We start from the raw sequence: 23,100 nt of genomic DNA on the forward strand, positions 1-23,100 counted from the left end.
TCAAATTCAAAGGTATATAATAGGTATTATGTTTCATCATGAATGCATGAAAGGGGTGGGGGGGGGTCGTTTTTGATACGTTACATCGTTGCGATCGATGTGAAATCATGGTTGGATCAAAGTAGGATTGATGTCATATGGTCCTTACCTTTACTTGGAGGTATCCCAAAAAGAATATTCCAATTGTCTGATCACGATTTCCAGTATTGGTGTCCATCGTGTCCCCAACATAATCCGGCACAACACATGCATCGGGGGCATTGGACGCGTTTCAATGTGATCGGGTGAACCGCTAGACTTGCCTGACCCAAAATACTGTGCCCGGAGGGAATTAAATGTAACACCGGGTGTGGAAAAAAGGTTTCAAAGGGTGGGCGATACTGCCACCTAGCAGGATGCAGCTGGTATTGCACTCTAGCGATCTCTGAATGATTCCTTCTATGGTAACCCCGAGGTCTGTGTGCCTGAAATGAATAGAAAAATCGAATAAAAGAAATAACGATGAAAAACCCGAGTATACTCAGGTTTTCGGGGGTCCTGGCGCTCAACGCATGGCGAGATAACCCGACTATCCTCGGGTCTGGCGTCCAATGAGTTAACTGTACTGAAAAGGGCTCTAGAAATTATACTTACTTACTTACTCACTTACTTACTATTTCCTATAGTAATGACTTAGTTAGTTACTTACTTACTTACTTTCCTACAGTACCTACTTACTTACATGCTTATTTGTATTGCATATTCTCCTAAATACTGTACCAGTACGTTCGTATGAAATAACATTGAGTCAGTCAGTTACTGAAAGATTTCCCAAGCCATTTTTTTTTTAAACCATCCACTCCCCGTTTCCTTACGGCAGAGCTCCTCCATGAGAGTATGTTGTGTGTTTAGTGTGAGACAGGACTGAGCCAGGCCTTCTCTGGAGGCAGCTGCTGTAGACCCTCCCTGTCCCACATCAAAGCGTGTGGAGTCTCTCCCATGCAGAGCCTCTAACCACAGCATCCTAATCTTTTATATCTGTTTTATTCCACGACAGGATATAAAAACATCTGTCTCCTGCAGAACAACCCCACCCCCATGTTATTATGAACTACTGTTTGTAGTACCTACTTTTAGAATTTGTCACTTGAATTTCTGCACTGATCGGAGTGGGAAGAGGGGACATTGTGTACTGTAGCACACAGTGAACGAATGTCGCTCTTCGAAAGTGACCGACTGTTGCTCTTCCAAAGTGGACGACTGTCGCTCTTCCAAAGTGGACCGACTGTAGCTCTTACAACGTGAACGACTGTCGCTCTTAAAAAAAGTTAATGACTGTAGCTTACAAAGTTAATGAAGTTAGCTGTACTTGCATCCCTAACATGCTGCATCTCTTAACTATGTTGGTGTGCACTGTGCAATGAACTGAAAGAACTGCAGTTTTGCTGTTCTGTGGAGTTGAGAAAGGAGACTAGATTTGACTCTCTATATATGATAGTACCTCAATCATAATACTATAGCGCCCTCCAGAGGACTTCAGTAAGTGTTACTATTACAGTAATGGTGTATTGTTGTAATTGGAGTGCTGTTGTGAACCTATAGGCTGTTCCTCTGTAAATAACTGAGTGTGAAGCCTCTCGAAGTGGAAATAATTAAGTGGCTGAAAACTCAACTGAAAACTGAAGACTCCATTCTCTGACCTTATGGACTCAGGCTTCTCTATGTAGCATTGGTGACGTCAATGAGACTATAGGTGAAGGCCGGTTCATCTAAATCAGGATGGTATTCCTAGTAGGCGATAGATCAAACTATGGGAGGGCCTTTGTGAAAATATTCAATACAAAAAAATATATATATTGTATTTAGGGATTTTGGCACGTACTGTACATGCAGGAGCCTCAGTGATTCATTTGTTTGTCTTATATCCATATTATGATGTTGTGTATTACTTGATCTTCCTACTGTATACTCATTAGTCTTAAATATTCTCAGTGCTGTAAATAGATTAAAAAAAAATACTAATTAATCTCACAATTTTCTGTAATTAATCTAGATTAATCTAGATTAAAAATAGCATTTTTCTATTTAAGACCGACGCTTGTAACAGATATTTACTTGAGTAAAATCATGGAATTAATGTAAAATCAACACAAAGAAAGTATATTTAGATTCAAAGACTATTTTAATAGCTTTCTTTCTACCTGTGGAACAAATTACCTATCGTCATCAGGGGCGCCTGCTCTGTCGAAGCTTTTAAATCCCTGTTTAAGACCCATCTTTTTTCTCTCTCCTTCAACCTACCCTGATCTCACCTGGTCGGGGACTGACCTTTAAATTAATCTGTCTAGTTTAGTTAGGATGTCTATTTTCCCACATGTCTGCTTTTTTGCAGCACCACAAACATGGGAACTCTCTAACTCCTCCCCGCATTTTCCCCTATTGTTAGGTTTTAGTGAGTTTTTCCTTACCTTCGCGTGGGGTATGTCTGGGAGTGCTTGCATTCTTTCATTTATTTGCATTTATTTTAAATTTGTTGGACCTTATGGTGTTCTTGTTCTGTTCTTGACTTATTGTTATGTTTCTTCTTGACTTGTTTAAAGAAGACGTGTACGGCCCATGGGGATATTAACGTGTTGTCGGGCCTTACAAATAAATTTGATTTGATTTGATTTGAATACATTTTCTCTCCTGTGAAATACAAATGTTCAACAAAACCATCAACATTGACTCAGCTAGACCTCTTTCTTATATCCGCAGCGCTAAGATTGAAGATTTTTCACTTGATAGATTAATCTAGATTAATTTATTTTAATGCTTTAAATAATTTAAATTAATCTCCAAAGTTAAAGCATTATTGACAGCCCTAATTCTCATATAATATTATTTCCATTTGATGATGATAATGCTGTTGATATAGTCCTACATTACGTTGATATACATGATAATGATATGATATTTTGGATACACATTCAGATGGTTTAGTTCAGTGGTTGGTTCTCAACCTATCTCCTGTCAATGTTCCCCAAATAGATACACATTAGGCTGCCGGGTCCCCATTTCATAACCCTTTCTCTCAGGTAGCCCTATCAGACCAGGTTTTTGTTGTTAGCAATGATTAAGGGAGTTCCACAAATCATGTTCAACCCAGATTCGGCTCAAACAAGGGACTAAACACGTTTCACAATTAGGCCACAACAATGTGGAACGCCCTACCCACAGCCGTAAAATAATGTGAATCCCTACCCTCCTTCAAAACCGCTCTCAAAGAGCACTTACGGGTGGCTGCAATTAGAAACTGGCCCCGGTAAATGTCCAAACACCCAACCCACCCACCCACCCAACCCCCTCCAATGTACAGTTTCTTCCCCTTTTTATGATCTCTTTCTCTTAAACAGTACTGTATATTTGTATGTCTCTTGTATGTCATAAATGTCTTGATGAAACAGTACTGTATATCTGTATGTCATGTATGTCATAAATGTCTTGATTATTTGAAAATGGGGGACCCTGATGTAAACAAGAAGAAGGTATTTTTCTGGTCTGCATCCTCTTAACAATTGTTTGTACTGAGCTGTACTGTATTGTACCCATTCTGCAATCTGTTAATAAAGTTTTCAATCAATCAATCAATCAATCAATCAAAGTCTTGAATTCCATACATATATTGTAGTTGAGGTTGAGGAGATGAAGTGAAACGTATGATTAGAATTGTCACACTTATATATTCTGTCTAACTTCTAGTGAACTACCATTACCCCACCCCATGGGTCAGGGTGTAATTTAAAATGTCGGGGAACAGTGACTTCATGTGTCCATCTGCGATTAAATACTGCAGTGTCGCTCATTCTCCACCAGAGGTCAGTATGCAGACACATGTCCGTATACAGGAGTGCAGTGCAATGCAGGGGCAAGGTTTTATACCACGCACTTTCTCGAAACTTCTTCTTCGTCTTGTAACGTTACGTAACTAATCACTGTCAAGATTAGAATGATCCGTTTAAATCAGTCTTCACTCAAAGTACGACACGTCAACTCATTAGCAGGACTGTCGAGCAGCGTGGGTGTTTATAACATGATGGTAATAATGTGTGTGATAAAAAAAAGTTGGTAAAAAATTTTACAGCCAGTGAACTTTTTTTTGTGACATGAACCAGTAGTGACAGTTTAACTGAAACTTGTACAGCTCTCCTTGTCTGGCTAGAGAGAGAAACACACACACACACACACACACACACACACACACACACACACACACACACACACACACACACACACACACACACACACACAGGGGCGTAGCTGGGGGGGGGGGGGGGGTAGCTTAGGACGATTCCAAGGGCCCAGCACTGGGGGGGGGGGGGCCCACATTTTTCTTTTCTTTTCTTTTTTTTACTACATCACTCAGGTGTATTTATTGATGCTCTCATTGATACTATGTTTGTTTCTGAAGTGTGTGTGTGTGTGTGTGTGTGTGTGTGTGTGTGTGTGTGTGTGTGTGTGTGTGTGTGTGTGTGTGTGTGTGTGTGTGTGTGTGTGTGTGTGTGTGTGTGTGTGTGTGTGTGTGTGTGTGTGTGTGTGTGTGTGTGTGTGAGATATATATAGAGAGAGGGGGGGCTTTGGTAGACTATTGCATTGGTCCATTCATTGAAGATGAACGCAATGCGACATCCTTTACTAGGCTCACCCACCAACAGTGCAGGTGCTGAACTGCTGATCCGAATGTATAGGTCAAAACCATATTACGCGTTTTCATCAATAAATAAATGGCCAAATATATTTTTGGGGTTTATTTTTTTGATTTAAACATTCACTGGGGGCCTAGAAATACATTCTTTCATAGGGCCCAGAATCGACAGCTACGCCCCTGCACACACACACACACACGCACACACACACACACACACACACACACACACACACACACACACACACACACACACACACACACACGCACACACACACACACACACACACACACACACACACACACACACACAGGGGCGTAGCTGGGGGGGGGGGGGGGGGGGGGGGCATGGTCAAACCATGCCAATGAGGATTGAGGGGTGTGGTCAAACCATGCCAGTGAGGATTGGGGGGCGTGGTCAAACCATGCCAGTGAGGATTGGAGGTGTTTTGGGGATATACCGTCAGCATAAGTCTAGTTTTAAGAAGCTCCTAATTCCCCACCTTTACTCCCAGACACTGTCATGTTTTGTGTTTTTGGAATGTGTGAAGTTGGTATTGTGTAGTTGTTTGTTTCGTTTTTATTTTTGTGAACCTCTTTGTTGCTTAACTCTTTCAGCGACATGGGTCTAGCCCATCTTTGTTCTTACTGCGCCACCGCTCTAAGAGATAGGGCTGCATGGCGGTGTTTGCAGGGCTATATCTATATTCTATATTATAGCTATGGAGACAATACTATGGCTCATTTGACATCAACTATTCATCGTTCAGCATGTGAAAAAAAAATTGTTCATGTATACGTTTGCGTGTTATACCATGGTGAAAATTGTATAGTTTCAGAGTGATCCTGGCTAATTCCTGAAAACGGCGCTATGGAGCAATACGTGAATTTTGCTAAAAGCGTTGGCATTGCTCGCCTGGACATGCTACTATTTCAAATTCAAAGGTATATAATAGGTATTATGTTTCATCATGAATGCATGAAAGGGGTGGGGGGGGGTCGTTTTTGATACGTTACATCGTTGCGATCGATGTGAAATCATGGTTGGATCAAAGTAGGATTGATGTCATATGGTCCTTACCTTTACTTGGAGGTATCCCAAAAAGAATATTCCAATTGTCTGATCACGATTTCCAGTATTGGTGTCCATCGTGTCCCCAACATAATCCGGCACAACACATGCATCGGGGGCATTGGACGCGTTTCAATGTGATCGGGTGAACCGCTAGACTTGCCTGACCCAAAATACTGTGCCCGGAGGGAATTAAATGTAACACCGGGTGTGGAAAAAAGGTTTCAAAGGGTGGGCGATACTGCCACCTAGCAGGATGCAGCTGGTATTGCACTCTAGCGATCTCTGAATGATTCCTTCTATGGTAACCCCGAGGTCTGTGTGCCTGAAATGAATAGAAAAATCGAATAAAAGAAATAACGATGAAAAACCCGAGTATACTCAGGTTTTCGGGGGTCCTGGCGCTCAACGCATGGCGAGATAACCCGACTATCCTCGGGTCTGGCGTCCAATGAGTTAACTGTACTGAAAAGGGCTCTAGAAATTATACTTACTTACTTACTCACTTACTTACTATTTCCTATAGTAATGACTTAGTTAGTTACTTACTTACTTACTTTCCTACAGTACCTACTTACTTACATGCTTATTTGTATTGCATATTCTCCTAAATACTGTACCAGTACGTTCGTATGAAATAACATTGAGTCAGTCAGTTACTGAAAGATTTCCCAAGCCATTTTTTTTTTAAACCATCCACTCCCCGTTTCCTTACGGCAGAGCTCCTCCATGAGAGTATGTTGTGTGTTTAGTGTGAGACAGGACTGAGCCAGGCCTTCTCTGGAGGCAGCTGCTGTAGACCCTCCCTGTCCCACATCAAAGCGTGTGGAGTCTCTCCCATGCAGAGCCTCTAACCACAGCATCCTAATCTTTTATATCTGTTTTATTCCACGACAGGATATAAAAACATCTGTCTCCTGCAGAACAACCCCACCCCCATGTTATTATGAACTACTGTTTGTAGTACCTACTTTTAGAATTTGTCACTTGAATTTCTGCACTGATCGGAGTGGGAAGAGGGGACATTGTGTACTGTAGCACACAGTGAACGAATGTCGCTCTTCGAAAGTGACCGACTGTTGCTCTTCCAAAGTGGACGACTGTCGCTCTTCCAAAGTGGACCGACTGTAGCTCTTACAACGTGAACGACTGTCGCTCTTAAAAAAAGTTAATGACTGTAGCTTACAAAGTTAATGAAGTTAGCTGTACTTGCATCCCTAACATGCTGCATCTCTTAACTATGTTGGTGTGCACTGTGCAATGAACTGAAAGAACTGCAGTTTTGCTGTTCTGTGGAGTTGAGAAAGGAGACTAGATTTGACTCTCTATATATGATAGTACCTCAATCATAATACTATAGCGCCCTCCAGAGGACTTCAGTAAGTGTTACTATTACAGTAATGGTGTATTGTTGTAATTGGAGTGCTGTTGTGAACCTATAGGCTGTTCCTCTGTAAATAACTGAGTGTGAAGCCTCTCGAAGTGGAAATAATTAAGTGGCTGAAAACTCAACTGAAAACTGAAGACTCCATTCTCTGACCTTATGGACTCAGGCTTCTCTATGTAGCATTGGTGACGTCAATGAGACTATAGGTGAAGGCCGGTTCATCTAAATCAGGATGGTATTCCTAGTAGGCGATAGATCAAACTATGGGAGGGCCTTTGTGAAAATATTCAATACAAAAAAATATATATATTGTATTTAGGGATTTTGGCACGTACTGTACATGCAGGAGCCTCAGTGATTCATTTGTTTGTCTTATATCCATATTATGATGTTGTGTATTACTTGATCTTCCTACTGTATACTCATTAGTCTTAAATATTCTCAGTGCTGTAAATAGATTAAAAAAAAATACTAATTAATCTCACAATTTTCTGTAATTAATCTAGATTAATCTAGATTAAAAATAGCATTTTTCTATTTAAGACCGACGCTTGTAACAGATATTTACTTGAGTAAAATCATGGAATTAATGTAAAATCAACACAAAGAAAGTATATTTAGATTCAAAGACTATTTTAATAGCTTTCTTTCTACCTGTGGAACAAATTACCTATCGTCATCAGGGGCGCCTGCTCTGTCGAAGCTTTTAAATCCCTGTTTAAGACCCATCTTTTTTCTCTCTCCTTCAACCTACCCTGATCTCACCTGGTCGGGGACTGACCTTTAAATTAATCTGTCTAGTTTAGTTAGGATGTCTATTTTCCCACATGTCTGCTTTTTTGCAGCACCACAAACATGGGAACTCTCTAACTCCTCCCCGCATTTTCCCCTATTGTTAGGTTTTAGTGAGTTTTTCCTTACCTTCGCGTGGGGTATGTCTGGGAGTGCTTGCATTCTTTCATTTATTTGCATTTATTTTAAATTTGTTGGACCTTATGGTGTTCTTGTTCTGTTCTTGACTTATTGTTATGTTTCTTCTTGACTTGTTTAAAGAAGACGTGTACGGCCCATGGGGATATTAACGTGTTGTCGGGCCTTACAAATAAATTTGATTTGATTTGATTTGAATACATTTTCTCTCCTGTGAAATACAAATGTTCAACAAAACCATCAACATTGACTCAGCTAGACCTCTTTCTTATATCCGCAGCGCTAAGATTGAAGATTTTTCACTTGATAGATTAATCTAGATTAATTTATTTTAATGCTTTAAATAATTTAAATTAATCTCCAAAGTTAAAGCATTATTGACAGCCCTAATTCTCATATAATATTATTTCCATTTGATGATGATAATGCTGTTGATATAGTCCTACATTACGTTGATATACATGATAATGATATGATATTTTGGATACACATTCAGATGGTTTAGTTCAGTGGTTGGTTCTCAACCTATCTCCTGTCAATGTTCCCCAAATAGATACACATTAGGCTGCCGGGTCCCCATTTCATAACCCTTTCTCTCAGGTAGCCCTATCAGACCAGGTTTTTGTTGTTAGCAATGATTAAGGGAGTTCCACAAATCATGTTCAACCCAGATTCGGCTCAAACAAGGGACTAAACACGTTTCACAATTAGGCCACAACAATGTGGAACGCCCTACCCACAGCCGTAAAATAATGTGAATCCCTACCCTCCTTCAAAACCGCTCTCAAAGAGCACTTACGGGTGGCTGCAATTAGAAACTGGCCCCGGTAAATGTCCAAACACCCAACCCACCCACCCACCCAACCCCCTCCAATGTACAGTTTCTTCCCCTTTTTATGATCTCTTTCTCTTAAACAGTACTGTATATTTGTATGTCTCTTGTATGTCATAAATGTCTTGATGAAACAGTACTGTATATCTGTATGTCATGTATGTCATAAATGTCTTGATTATTTGAAAATGGGGGACCCTGATGTAAACAAGAAGAAGGTATTTTTCTGGTCTGCATCCTCTTAACAATTGTTTGTACTGAGCTGTACTGTATTGTACCCATTCTGCAATCTGTTAATAAAGTTTTCAATCAATCAATCAATCAATCAATCAAAGTCTTGAATTCCATACATATATTGTAGTTGAGGTTGAGGAGATGAAGTGAAACGTATGATTAGAATTGTCACACTTATATATTCTGTCTAACTTCTAGTGAACTACCATTACCCCACCCCATGGGTCAGGGTGTAATTGGTGTAATTTAAAATGTCGGGGAACAGTGACTTCATGTGTCCATCTGCGATTAAATACTGCAGTGTCGCTCATTCTCCACCAGAGGTCAGTATGCAGACACATGTCCGTATACAGGAGTGCAGTGCAATGCAGGGGCAAGGTTTTATACCACGCACTTTCTCGAAACTTCTTCTTCGTCTTGTAACGTTACGTAACTAATCACTGTCAAGATTAGAATGATCCGTTTAAATCAGTCTTCACTCAAAGTACGACACGTCAACTCATTAGCAGGACTGTCGAGCAGCGTGGGTGTTTATAACATGATGGTAATAATGTGTGTGATAAAAAAAAGTTGGTAAAAATTTTTACAGCCAGTGAACTTTTTTTTGTGACATGAACCAGTAGTGACAGTTTAACTGAAACTTGTACAGCTCTCCTTGTCTGGCTAGAGAGAGAAACACACACACACACACACACACACACACACACACACACACACACACACACACACACACACACACACACACACACACACACACAGGGGCGTAGCTGGGGGGGGGGGGGGGGTAGCTTAGGACGATTCCAAGGGCCCAGCACTGGGGGGGGGGGGGCCCACATTTTTCTTTTCTTTTCTTTTTTTTACTACATCACTCAGGTGTATTTATTGATGCTCTCATTGATACTATGTTTGTTTCTGAAGTGTGTGTGTGTGTGTGTGTGTGTGTGTGTGTGTGTGTGTGTGTGTGTGTGTGTGTGTGTGTGTGTGTGTGTGTGTGTGTGTGTGTGTGTGTGTGTGTGTGTGTGTGTGTGTGTGTGTGTGTGAGATATATATAGAGAGAGGGGGGGCTTTGGTAGACTATTGCATTGGTCCATTCATTGAAGATGAACGCAATGCGACATCCTTTACTAGGCTCACCCACCAACAGTGCAGGTGCTGAACTGCTGATCCGAATGTATAGGTCAAAACCATATTACGCGTTTTCATCAATAAATAAATGGCCAAATATATTTTTGGGGTTTATTTTTTTGATTTAAACATTCACTGGGGGCCTAGAAATACATTCTTTCATAGGGCCCAGAATCGACAGCTACGCCCCTGCACACACACACACACACGCACACACACACACACACACACACACACACACACACACACACACACACACACACACACACACACACACACACACACACACCACACACACACACACACACACACACACACACACACACACACACAGGGGCGTAGCTGGGGGGGGGGGGGGGGGGGGGGCGATTCCAAGGGCCCAGCACTGGGGGGGGGGGGGGGGGGGGGGGGGGGCCCACATTTTTTTTTATTTATTTTTTTTACTAGACATCACTCAGGTGTATTTATTGATGCTCTCATTGATACTATGTTTGTTTCTGAAGTGTGTGTGTGTGTGTGTGTGTGTGTGTGTGTGTGTGTGTGTGTGTGTGTGTGTGTGTGTGTGTGTGTGTGTGTGTGTGTGTGTGTGTGTGTGTGTGTGTGTGTGTGAGTGAGATATATATAGAGAGATGGGGGGCTTTGGTAGACTATTGCATTGGTCCATTCATTGAAGATGAACGCAATGCGACATCCTTTACTAGGCTCACCCACCAACAGTGCAGGTGCTGAACTGCTGATCCGAATGTATAGGTAAAAACCATATTATGTGTTTTCATCAATAAATAAATGGCCAAATATATTTTTGGGGTTTATTTTTTTGATTTAAACATTCACTGGGGGCCTAGAAATACATTCTTTCATGGGGCCCAGAATCGACAGCTACGCCCCTGCACACACACACACATTCTATCTATAATGATTAATAATACACAGGTCTATGTTATATTTTAATTAGTGCTGTCAGGCGATAATTTTTTTTATCTAATTAATTACAGGATTTGTAATTAATTAATCTAATTAATCGCATTTTAATCGCATAACCATTTTAGGCCTGATATTTTATATTCTATAATCATATTTCAAATTGCATGTGGCAGAATTCAGTACTGTATCTACAAAACCCTCTGTTTAATCATCATCCCTTTATTCATTTGCTTAGATTTTTCAGGTCTGGTCAATTTTAGCATGGTGTTATTCACAGTAAAAAAATAATAAAGAATTGAATTGATATTCTCATTTGGTTCATTACAATTTACTCAAGCCTAGTAACAGACACAGTATTTCTGACACTGGGAATATATTCCCTGAGATCCATGTCCCTAGAATCAGATAGCAAGAACATGCAAATGGACCATTTAAAAAAAAAAAATCAGTAAATGTTTATTCTACGTTTTTATGGAATTAATGAGATTAAAAAAAAATTAATTAAAAATAAAAAAGTCTAAAATTGGCCATTTTAGTTTTCGTTTTTGAGGACTGCATACTTTTCTTGCCAACTTTTTTTTATAGCACATGCATGAGCCTGGTCTCTTTTGAAAGATGACATTCTGAAGTTTCTGATTCCAGAAAGAAAATTCACTTTTAGTGCTAACTTAATAGAGTAACATCGAACTTGAGTTGTAGAAGAACGTATTACTCAAGTTTTTCTGTAGTAGTTAGTAGTATTTCCCAGAAGGTGGTATGGCTTAAAGTGTTAGTACATGTCCAAATTTCATAAAGATCCATTCAGAAATGAGTGATTAGGAGTGATTTTGGTAAACTGTGTACTCAGTTTTCTCATAGACTTCAATTAATTCGGCTGTTTTTCTCTTCCTGTTTTTGTGTTTTATCATTGGAAAGCCACACTCATTGGCTACAACCCTCCACAATCATCAGAATAAATACCACTCCCGACTCAGGCTGCAGTAGTTCCGTCAATCAGATCGGATCTAGATTGACGGAACTACTGCAGCCTGAGTCGGGAGTGGTATTTTGCGCAATACCGTGTACTTTGCACAAGCCTCAAATACCGGCATGTAACTCGAGAACCGCTGAACGGATTTTGTCGGATTTTGTCGCTATCGACAGGCAACAAATAAGCCTTCAATTCGATATATATATTGTATCGATATATAATATGCACACCCGAGCCACTAGGGGTTGCCAAAGTGCCGGTGGGCAAATCGTCCCATATGTGGGACGTCGCAGGCTAAAAAACGATTATTTAAATTTTTTTAATGAATTTTGAGTTAATTTTCATAACACGATAATTTGCTGTGTAATTAATTAATCTAATTAACGCGATAAACTGACAGCCCTAATTTTAATTGGTACTTGCAGGCTATAGCCTACTGACTGAATTGTGAGCAAACGATGAGGAACAAGATGACTTCTTCACACCTCACTGTGAAAATGTCCACAGCAGGGGCGGGGCTAGGGGGTGGCTACTTGGGCTCAAGCCCCGAATGTTTTCTGAAAAGCCCAGAATCTATTTAAAAAAAAAATATATATATATATATATATATATATATATATATATATATATATATATATATATTTTTTTTTTTTTTTTTTTTTTTTTGGGACAATTAAGCATTGTTACATGTAAATATGTTTGCACCAGATTTAGCAGAAGCTAATTTCCATCTGTAGTCTATCCAGCTGCTAACTGTATTTGAGTGAGTTAAGTCTTGGTGTTATGGTAGACTCAGACCTAAGCTTTAAATCACAATCAACAAGTTGACAAAAACATAATTCTTCCACCTTAGAAACATAGCTAAAGTACGGCCATTTATAAATCAAAAGGATGCTGAAAACTAGATCCATGCCTTTATCTCAAGCCGACTCGACTACTGTAATGCACTCCTTATTGGCCTCCCGAAAAAATACGATGATAACTATTTTATTGCAATGCACTATTGCATTATTTTATTCTATTTTACTAACTATTTTATCGAGTTAACCCTAGATCTTAGATCCTAATATGAAAAACGATGTGATTTAATGTTCTATGTCTTATCTTGACTTTGTCTATTTTACTGCTATCTATTTCATGCTTTATGTCTGCACTTTATGCATTGCTCTTGATCTGCCAATGTTGTGCTCATTTTATGCCTGTCTTTTTGTACTGCTGTGAAGCACTTTGAGCTGCAATTCTTGTATGAAAGGTGCTATACAAACAGTGTATTATTATTGTTACAAATTATTATAGTTTGCTTCATTAATTAAAGGGTGTGAATTTACGTGTTCTCTAGTGCCTTTTGTCCGCTTTAAGGTGGTGGTATAAGTTAAAGGTTGTGGTGTCGAAGTAAAACAAATCCTAAACCCCGGATCTCCTACAATCCTAAATCCACCCCTGGTCCACAGCCCTCAGCATGTTAATCTGTGGAAAATACTTATGGTATAAAACAATGGCACAAACTAAACCTTCCCCCCGGCCAGAAAAATTTAATTCATCAAGCCTCTCAAATTCATGAATATATTCATTATGCAAAGGTAATATGTTAAATATTTGATTCTGATATTTTTAATATCATGATCTGACACGCAAGCACACACACACACACGCGCACACACACACACACACACACACACACACACACACACACACACACACACACACACACACACACACACACACACACACACACACACACACACCTATACGTCAACAAATAATACTCCCAGACCAAAAGAAAGTTCAACATTTAGTGTCTTTATAAAACAGATTTGCAAAATATAGCCAAGGCTCATTCATTTAAATATGCATAAATAGCAAGAAAATATTTTCCCATTTCAATTCAAATAATTTTTGAATAACAATTTTATACATAAATCAGAGATGAACAATATATGAAAATAGGGTTTAAAACCCCTCTTGGATTTCTTACTGCAGAAAACACCAGCAGTACATAGCTAAAGCGGCAATCAATTAGTCAGAAATGTACATCTTTTTAAGACACACACACACATATATATATATATATATATATATATATATATATATATATATATATATATATATATATATATATATATATATATATATATATATATATATATATATATATATATATATATATATATATATATATATATATATATATATATATATATATATATATATATATATATATATAAAACATGAAAACCAGGCTTATTCAAGTTTGTGAAATATCAAACTCCACATCATGGCTGTCTTTGGATGGGTACTTCTAAATCATTTAAAGAGCAATATATTCTTTTACTTTGAACGTTTACATTTTAAATTTGACATCATCAGCAATGCAACATCAATATTGACCACATGGCCGGTCCTGTGGAATGTTTGTGTCTATGTACAGTAGTGCAGACGATAAAAGCTTAAATCTGAACAAGGCAGTAAGTAGAAAGGTAAAAACACGTTGAAATATCCTGATCGATACAACTTCAAGTGGGCTCCTCTCTCCTTTTGGAAAGTCCTTTGATAATCATATAGAAATTATAAGTACTGGCAGGAATATACCTGCTAGACTAGACCCTGTCGGTGACCAAACCATATAATTTTTTTCCCTTTTATCACTTATTAAAAACATGAGCAAATTCCATCTGAGCTGACTCACTGTGGCTTGGTCAATGTTGGACGCCTTTCAAATGAGTTTGTCAGTGTTTTACTGGCTAGCTTTCTTATTTCAGCTGCATCATTTACTTTCGATTATGCACTGTACTGAAATCATAAATTGTACATTCATTATACTTACTAATACGTAATCCAAAACGACACAATGACAAATAGGCCATGTCCTGAGTATATTAGATATGTGTTATTATCTGAAATCTCATCATCAAATATATCTCATCCCATTTTACTTCAAAGACTATAAGAGTCTATCTTTTTTTTAAATTTTATTTAAGGGCATTTCTGACTTTGAACTTTACGGTTGTGTAATAATAATACAAATACTATAAAAGCATTGTAATCAGGATTTCCACACAAGACATGATCAAACTGATTGTGTTTGCTTTTTAAATACGAGAACAAAAAGAATGCTATCGAAGTGCCCGCCCGGAGACGCGGGCCAAGCGGAGGGAAGTGACACGACAGCTTTACATCACATCTGGAACATAAGCGCGTGTAAAGTGCTCCTTCCCCCCCAGTGTGTTCCCATCCACGTTCACTGAGATCACTGTCTTCACTCTCAAATCCTCCCAAGTGGGTTCTTTATCTTCAAACACGACGAAGAGAGGCTCCTCCAGTAAATTGTGCGTGTGTGTGTGTGTGTGTGTGTGTGTGTGTGTGTGTACGTGTTTGAGTGTGTGTGCGAGTGTGTGTGCGTGTGTGTGTGTGTGTGTGTGTGTGGATGTGTTTGAGTGTGTGAGTGTGTGTGTGTGTGTGTTTGAGTGTGTGTGTGTGTGTGTGTGTGTGTGTGTGTGTGTGTGTGTGTGTGTGTGTGTGTGTGTGTGTGTTTGAGTGAGTGAGTGAGTGTGTGTGTGTGTGTGTGTGTGTTTGAGTGTGTGTGCGTGTACGTGTTTGAGTGTGTGTGCGAGTGTGTGTGCGTGTGTGTGTGTGTGTGTGTGTGTGTGTGTGTGGATGTGTTTGAGTGTGTGAGTGTGTGTGTGTGTGTGTGTTTGAGTGTGTGTGTGTGTGTGTGTGTGTGTGTGTGTGTGTGTGTGTGTGTGTGTGTGTTTGAGTGTGTGGTGTGTGTGTGTGTGTGTGTGTGTTTGAGTGTGTGTGTGTGTGTGTGTGTGTGTGTGTGTTTGAGTGTGTGTTTGAGTGTGTGTGTGTGTGTGTTTGAGTGTGTGTGTGTGTGTGTGTGTGTGTGTGTGTGTGTGTGTGTGTGTGTGTGAGTGTGTGTGAGTGTGTGTGTGGATGTGTGTGAGTGTGTGAGTGTCTGTGAGAGTGTGAGATCAGTTGGCAGGCTCAGGGATGGGCGGGGCGCGCTCCAGTCTCATAGTCCAGGGGTCAGGGGTCGCAGTGTAAAAGGGAGGGTGGCCGAGCCCCTCCTCCCCGGCGAGGGTGAAAGCAAACATCCCCCTCTGCCTCCCCGCCCCCAGCCTGTCCCGCTCCGCAGCTCCTCCGCGTTTACCGTCCGACCGCTGCTCCTCCCTCCTCTCCTCCCTCCTCTCCTCCCTCCTCTCCTCCCTCCTCTCCTCCCTCCTCTCCCTGCCCCCCGCGTTGTCCTTATACCCCCGACCCCTGTTACCCAGCCCCAGCATCTCCCCCAATCCCTTGACCCCCTGGTGGTGGTAAGCGGAACTCAGCCGCCCGTTCTCCTCCAGCCTGCTGTTGGCGGCGGCGGCGACGACGGGAAGAGGGCACAGGAAGTTCCCGGCAGCCGGGGCGGAGCGCCAGGCGGCCGGCTTGCGTCCCCGGCGCGGGCGGGAGATGCGGCAGCTCTGCCTCTTGATGTGGCGGTGCAGGTGGTCGGAGCGCGTGAAGCTCTTGTAGCAGTACTCGCACTGGTAGGGCCGCACGCCCGTGTGGATGCGCAGGTGGTTCTTCAGGTCGTAGTTGTGGACGAACTTGGAGTTGCAGTGGAGGCAGGTGTAGGGCCGCTCGCCCGTGTGCTTCCTCATGTGGATCTTCAGCTTGTCTTGTCTGAGGAGGAGAGAGCATTACTGTGTCAGTGTTTGGTACGTTGTTGTTTGGTGCAGCGGTAACCTGACCCGGCCGCGTCTGTTCGAATACCAACCTTTTTGTGCTTTTTGCAAATCTGATTGGCCACTGACGTTTCTGGTCATGTGACATGTGCGCCCAATCGCGTGACGAGCTGTGTCTTTGCCCATTTCCGCCTCGAACGGCATGCAAACTACCTAACGCCTAGTTTATCACTGGTTAAGCTTAGGCGACTCTTTCGAAGTTGGTTAAGGTTAGAGTTTGGAATCAGGGCTGGTGTTCTATCGCCCTGCTCTAAGACAAACTCTAACCTTAACCAACTTCGAAAGAGTGCCTAAGCTTAACCGGTGGCAGAACTTGCCGTCACACGATTGGCGCACATGTCACATGACCAGAAACGTCAGTGGCCAATCAGATTTGCAAAACGCACAAAGCGGTTGGTATTTGAATATAGGCGACCCGGCCAGATGTGTCTGTTACACATCAGAACCATCTGGGAAGTCGTCCTTTGAAACTGTTTGGAATTACGGGCCAACGCTTAAATATAAATAAACACTGTCGTACGCCTGTAGCTGCCAGTAGTTCCTCAAAGGACACTGATCAGTCTGAACCGCATCTGTGGATCATGGTTCGTTCTTCTCACCCATAGCGGCCTATAGTCTACAGCAGGGGTAGGCAACCCTAGGCACGCGTGCCTGCATAGGCACGCGGGGGCATTTGCATAGGCACAGGGGGCAGCACTAAAAAAAATAAAAAAAATAATTTAATTTTTATTTTTTTTTATTTTTTTTGCTTTGAAATATTATAGTGAACTATTTTGCACTGTTGTCGCATTTATCTTGTTGAAATCCTCCCACAGGTTCTTTTTACTTCCACATATTTAATTGAGACCCTTTATTTGTTTATTATTTCAATTTAGCTGGAAATACATTGCTACATCATTCAGTAACATTTGCAGAGCCTTATAACAAAAACATTATTACGGTCACCATTGTGACCAGTGGGATTAATCAACAAATTGTATTATTTATTTTTCTATTTCATTGAACATTGCACATGTTAAAAGCAATTTTTTTACTCAAAATGTGAGTATTACCAAGTCAACTTGTGTTCTTAAAACAATGACAATAAACATAGTTTTATTAGGTTGAAATAATGTGGTTGTGTACTTATTATTCTGTTAACTTATTATGGATTGAAAACTGAAAACCTTAATGCACAGTAACTGAACTCAATATTTTTAAGTTCTGGTAACTAATAATTCTTTTTTTTACAGTGTAGTCTTGCGATCAATCAAAACTTATTTACACGATATACCTCACATTCACCCTCCATTCACATCCTGGTGTTCTCCTGGTGTTCTCCATTAGGCCTGTAGGTGGAGCTATGACAGCACACGTACAGTACACACACTGATGGTGTGTGATGTGTCCAAAAATGAATGGGCAAATGTGAGTGAAATGGTCGCACTGTATGCAGCTGTTTGTCTGCATTGCACCCCCCCCCCCCCCCAACTCAGATTTAGGGTTGATACAACCATCATAATAATATTGTTAATAATAACAATAACAATAATGATGTAATAATGTAAAAATTATCATTAAAAAGACCTGATTATGAGAAAAAAGAATTACGATTCATGGAATATTGTTGAGGCACACTAGTTACAACTATATTTCAAACAGGCACTCCATGTCAAAAAGGTTGCTGACCCCTGTAACTGTAAATGTCTGGCAGCAACGGTTGCCAAATACTTACTGTCAAATTACAGTAAAATCAAATACAGTTACAGATTACAACCTTTATTTATTTAATGGTTAATATTTTGATAAAGTAAATTTACTGTATTTTTATGGCATTTACACTTAAAGTAGAAAAACAAAAGTAACCTGTAAAATAGTAGTAGCAGTGGCTAACAGAGTAGCAGCGCTGTTGCTTTCAAGTTATTCCCAATGTAGAGGAGCGTATGCAGCCACGAGGTACAACGCAAGGTACTGCATACGCTCCTCTACATTGGAAATCCATTTAATGCAACCGGGCTGCGTCTATTCTTATCCTAACAGATGTATGCTTCCGCGTTCGCGTTTTGCGAATCTGATTGGCCACTGACGTTTCTGGTGCGATCTGATTGGCCACTGACGTTTCTGGTCATGTGACATGTGCGCCCAATCGCGTGACGCGCCCATTTCCGCCTCGAACAGCAGCAAACTACCTAACGCCTAGTTTATCACTGGTTAAGCTTAGGCGACTCTTTCAAAGTTGGTTAAGGTTAGAGTTTGGAATCAGGGCAGAACTTGCCGTCACACGATTGGCGCGACCAGAAACGTCAGTGGCCAATCAGAGCGCAGAACGCGAACGCGGAAGCATAAATCCGTTAGGATAAGAATAGACGCAACCGGGCTGCTAGACTTGGCTGGAGGCGGAGCCTTGACTTGGGAGCCTGACCAGATGGATTATCACGTGATCTCATGAAGCAGCTGCCATGCAAGGTTAGTGCAGTGGTTCTCAACCATGTGTGTCAAGGATGTCCACATTGATACACATTAGGTCTTGATAATGAATTAGGATTTCATTTTGTATACTTTTGATTAAGATTTTGTCTCATGGAATCCCCATCTGAGAACATTTCTGTGATTAGATATGAATAAATCCAGAATAACTTTAAGCAGTTGAGACCATAAAACGGAGATAGTGATACCTATGAAAATTATACCTACCTCATACTATAGTGTACCCATATAACTATATGGTAGCATGTACAATAGTGCCGTATATACCATATACATTTATATATTTATATTTACAGCATATACTGTATGCTGTTTATATTCATATCTGTCTGAATATCAGCATATAATCCTTCTATATTTATACACCTGCATATAACCCATATAACTCTGTATGATAGCATGTACAATAATGCTGTATATACCGTATATATATATATTTATTCTCACTATATATATATCTATATCTGTATCTGTACATAATAATAATAATACATTTTATTTATAAATCGCTTTTCAGGAACCCAAAGACGCTGACAATGAGCAAAACAAGTGAACAAAGAAACAAAGAACCACAGGGAATAAGCAACAGTATGAGGACAAAGGACATACAACCACGGGTAACAAGTAACAGATACAGAGTCCAGTAGGGGAACAGTCAGGGAAGTAAGGAAACCGAGGGGAAGGGGAGGCAGGAGAGGGAGAGAAAGTAGGGAAGGGGAAGGGGAGGTGGTAGGTTGGAGGAGGGTGGTTATGGGTAGGGATGGTTGTATGCTTGGGAGAACAGGTAGGTTTTGAGTCGGGATTTAAAGGTGGAGAGTGAGGGAGAGTCACAGACAGTCTGAGGAGGGTGTTCCACAGTCTGGGTGCAGCTCGTGAGAAAGCCTGGTCACCAAAACGTTTAAGTTTGGATGACGGGACAGTGGGGGAAATAGTGGAAGAGGACCGGAGGGAACGGGTGGGGCGGTAGGGGAGAAGGAGGTCAGTCAGGGGGGCAGGCTATGGAGGGATTTGAAGGTGAGGAGTAGTGTTTTTTTTGTATCCACTTTTTCTCCTTATTTTCTATTTTTCTCCCATCCCAATTTCGTATTTCCAATTCTTGAAGTTGATGCGTTCCTTGATCGGGAGCCAGTGGAGGGAGTGGAGGACAGGAGTGATGTGATCACGGGACCGGGTGTTAGTGAGGAGGCGGGCGGCTGAGTTCTGGACCATCTGCAGTTTGTGGAGGGAGCTGGAGGTGATGCCAGTGAGGAGGGAGTTACAATAGTCCAGGCGGGAGGAGATGAAGGCGTGTATGAGGGATTCAGCAGCAGGGGGGGAGAGGCAGTGACGGATTTTGGCAATGTTGCGGAGGTGAAAGTAAGATGTTTTTACAATGGCGCGGACATGGGGGTCAAATGAGAGGGTGGGGTCGAGGATGACACATATCCCTTACCTACTCTTGCTGGTTACGCTGCTGGCCAGTATGGCTTACTACGATAGTGTCTTTATACCTGTATAACTGTTCATATTAATACTACAACACTGTACATACATCTGATTAGCATTATTATTATTAATACTCAGTAGTACTAATTTATATATCTTATATCCAGTTTAATCACCGGTACATTGTATATTACTGTTGCACTTTATTGTGACATTTGCACTCTGGTTAGATGCCAAACTTATTTTTGTTGTACTGTGCTTGTACTGTATGATCACAATACATTTTAATCTAATCTAATCTAATTTAATCAGAATAGTCACTTTTATATTCTCTCATTGGACTAACTTCTAATGAATGAAGTAGAGACATTAAACTATTCCCGATGTTGCTGTGGAGAACCACTGCTGTGGTGTGCAGCACAACGCCTGATTACATTTCGATCATCACCAGCGATAAGGTACATCTACATTTCAAGACAATTTGGGTCATTTTGGATCAAGGGTATCGCTGACATTCTCTTCAACACGTCGGTCGGAAAGCGTGCCAGAAGCAGCAGGATGTAGGTGAGCGACATAATAGCTAATAGAGAGGAACAATTGAACAGGGTTTTTCCACTTGTGGTATTCGGATGAGGTGAGAAGAAAGCCTCAGCCACAAGAACATGCGGTACTTTTTCCGTTAACCTGTTTTACACAAGATGGCACATCTGATTAAAAACAGCAGAGGCCTAAAGATCCTGAGATATAAGTATGGCTTGTGAGGTGTGCATTAACATGCATTACTGATCATAAATTAAGGACCCGTGATAGGAATAATAAAAAACCTGCGATGAGTATAATAAGACCTGTTCCATTACCTGGTGAATCGCACTTCACAGATGGTGCACATGTATGGTTTCTCCCCCGTGTGTGTCCTCATGTGTCGGGGCAGTTTCCCCGCCCCCTGGATCACCTTGTTGCAGATGGGACACTGCTGGGACGCCTTGGGCTTCATCTTCCTCTCCTCGTCCAGCTGCCAGGGGGGGAACAGAGCACCCAGGTGGGACGCCGAGCTCAGGAAGCTCAGGTAGGAGCGGAAGTCGGTCTCGTCCTTGATCTGACCCTCCGACCCCGGAGTCATGGCCGCTCCGCCCCCCAGGCCCCCCAGGCCCCCCAGGCCCCCCAGGCCCCCCGAGCTGACGAACTCCTTCAGGAAGTGGCCCTGGAGCAGACCCGGCGGCACGACGGCTTCCTCTTTCATCTCCTCCTTGATGACCTCTCTCTTCACCACCAGGTCCAGCGGCCTGGAGCTCTCCACCGGGGTCGGTGGAGGAGGAGGGGGGTAGGGGTGCGGGGGCCTGGCCTGCGCTGGGTGCTGGTGGTGGCCAGGGTCCAGGAACTGCTGGGGGAAGCCGGGGAACTCCGCGGCCCACATGGAAGGGTAGAAGCCCGGGAGGAGAGGGGAGAAGCTGGCCCTCCTGTCGAGGACAGACATGCGGGGGTACAGGCCCTCCTGCAGGAGAGACTCGATAGAGAAGTCCTTCAGCGCCCGACTCTCCACACTGTCCTGCAACACAATACAACATCGTTTCAGCAGCGACCTCCACACTGTCCTGCAACACAATACAACATCGTTTCAGCAGCGACTCTCCACACTGTCCTGCAACACAATACAACATCGTTTCAGCAGCGACTCTCCACACTGTCCTGCAACACAATACAACATCGTTTCAGCAGCGACCTCCACACTGTCCTGCAACACAATACAACATCGTTTCAGCAGCGACCTCCACACTGTCCTGCAACACAATACAACATCGTTTCAGCAGCGACCTCCACACTGTCCTGCAACACAATACAACATCGTTTCAGCAGCGACCTCCACACTGTCCTGCAACACAATACAACATCGTTTCAGCAGCCAAAGCTACTTCATTTAACCCTTTCACTACCACACTACAGAAGGTTAACCCTTTCACTACCACACTACCAAAGGGTTAACCCTTTCACTGTGACAATACAGAAGGTTAACCCTTTCACTACCACACTACAAAGGGTTAACCCTTTCACAACCACACTACAGAAGGTTAACCCTTTCACTACCGCACTACCAAAGGGTTAACCTTTTCACTGTGACAATACAGAAGGTTAACCCTTTCACTACCACACTACCAAAGGGTTAACCCCTTCACTGAGACAATACAGAAGGTTAACCCTTTCACTACCACACTACCAAAGGGTTAACCCCTTCACTGCGACAATACAGAAGGTTAACCCTTTCACTACCACACTACCAAAGGGTTAACCCCTTCACTGCGACAATACAGAAGGTTAACCCTTTCACTACCACACTACCAAAGGGTTAACCC

The 23,100-nt window shown here is 41.7% G+C and overlaps 1 protein-coding gene across 1 annotated transcript in view; it reads right to left on the minus strand.

Annotated features, from left to right (window-relative positions):
• zbtb7c (zinc finger and BTB domain containing 7C) overlaps positions 1–23,100 on the minus strand; it is a gene marked incomplete at its 3' end in the record, with an annotated part of 51,436 nt that overhangs the window by 24,264 nt on the left and 4,072 nt on the right. Inside the window, exons 2-3 of the mRNA XM_084324999.1 lie at positions 21,610–22,298; positions 16,405–16,799 (exon numbers count right to left, since the gene is read on the minus strand). Coding sequence (XP_084181125.1) covers positions 16,405–16,799; positions 21,610–22,298 — 1,084 coding nt within the window. The remainder of the gene's footprint in view (positions 1–16,404; positions 16,800–21,609; positions 22,299–23,100) is intronic.

Source organism: Notolepis coatsorum (assembly GCF_963971535.1).
Source record: "Notolepis coatsorum genome assembly, chromosome: 11".
NCBI classification, from domain to species: Eukaryota; Metazoa; Chordata; class Actinopteri; order Aulopiformes; family Paralepididae; genus Notolepis; species Notolepis coatsorum.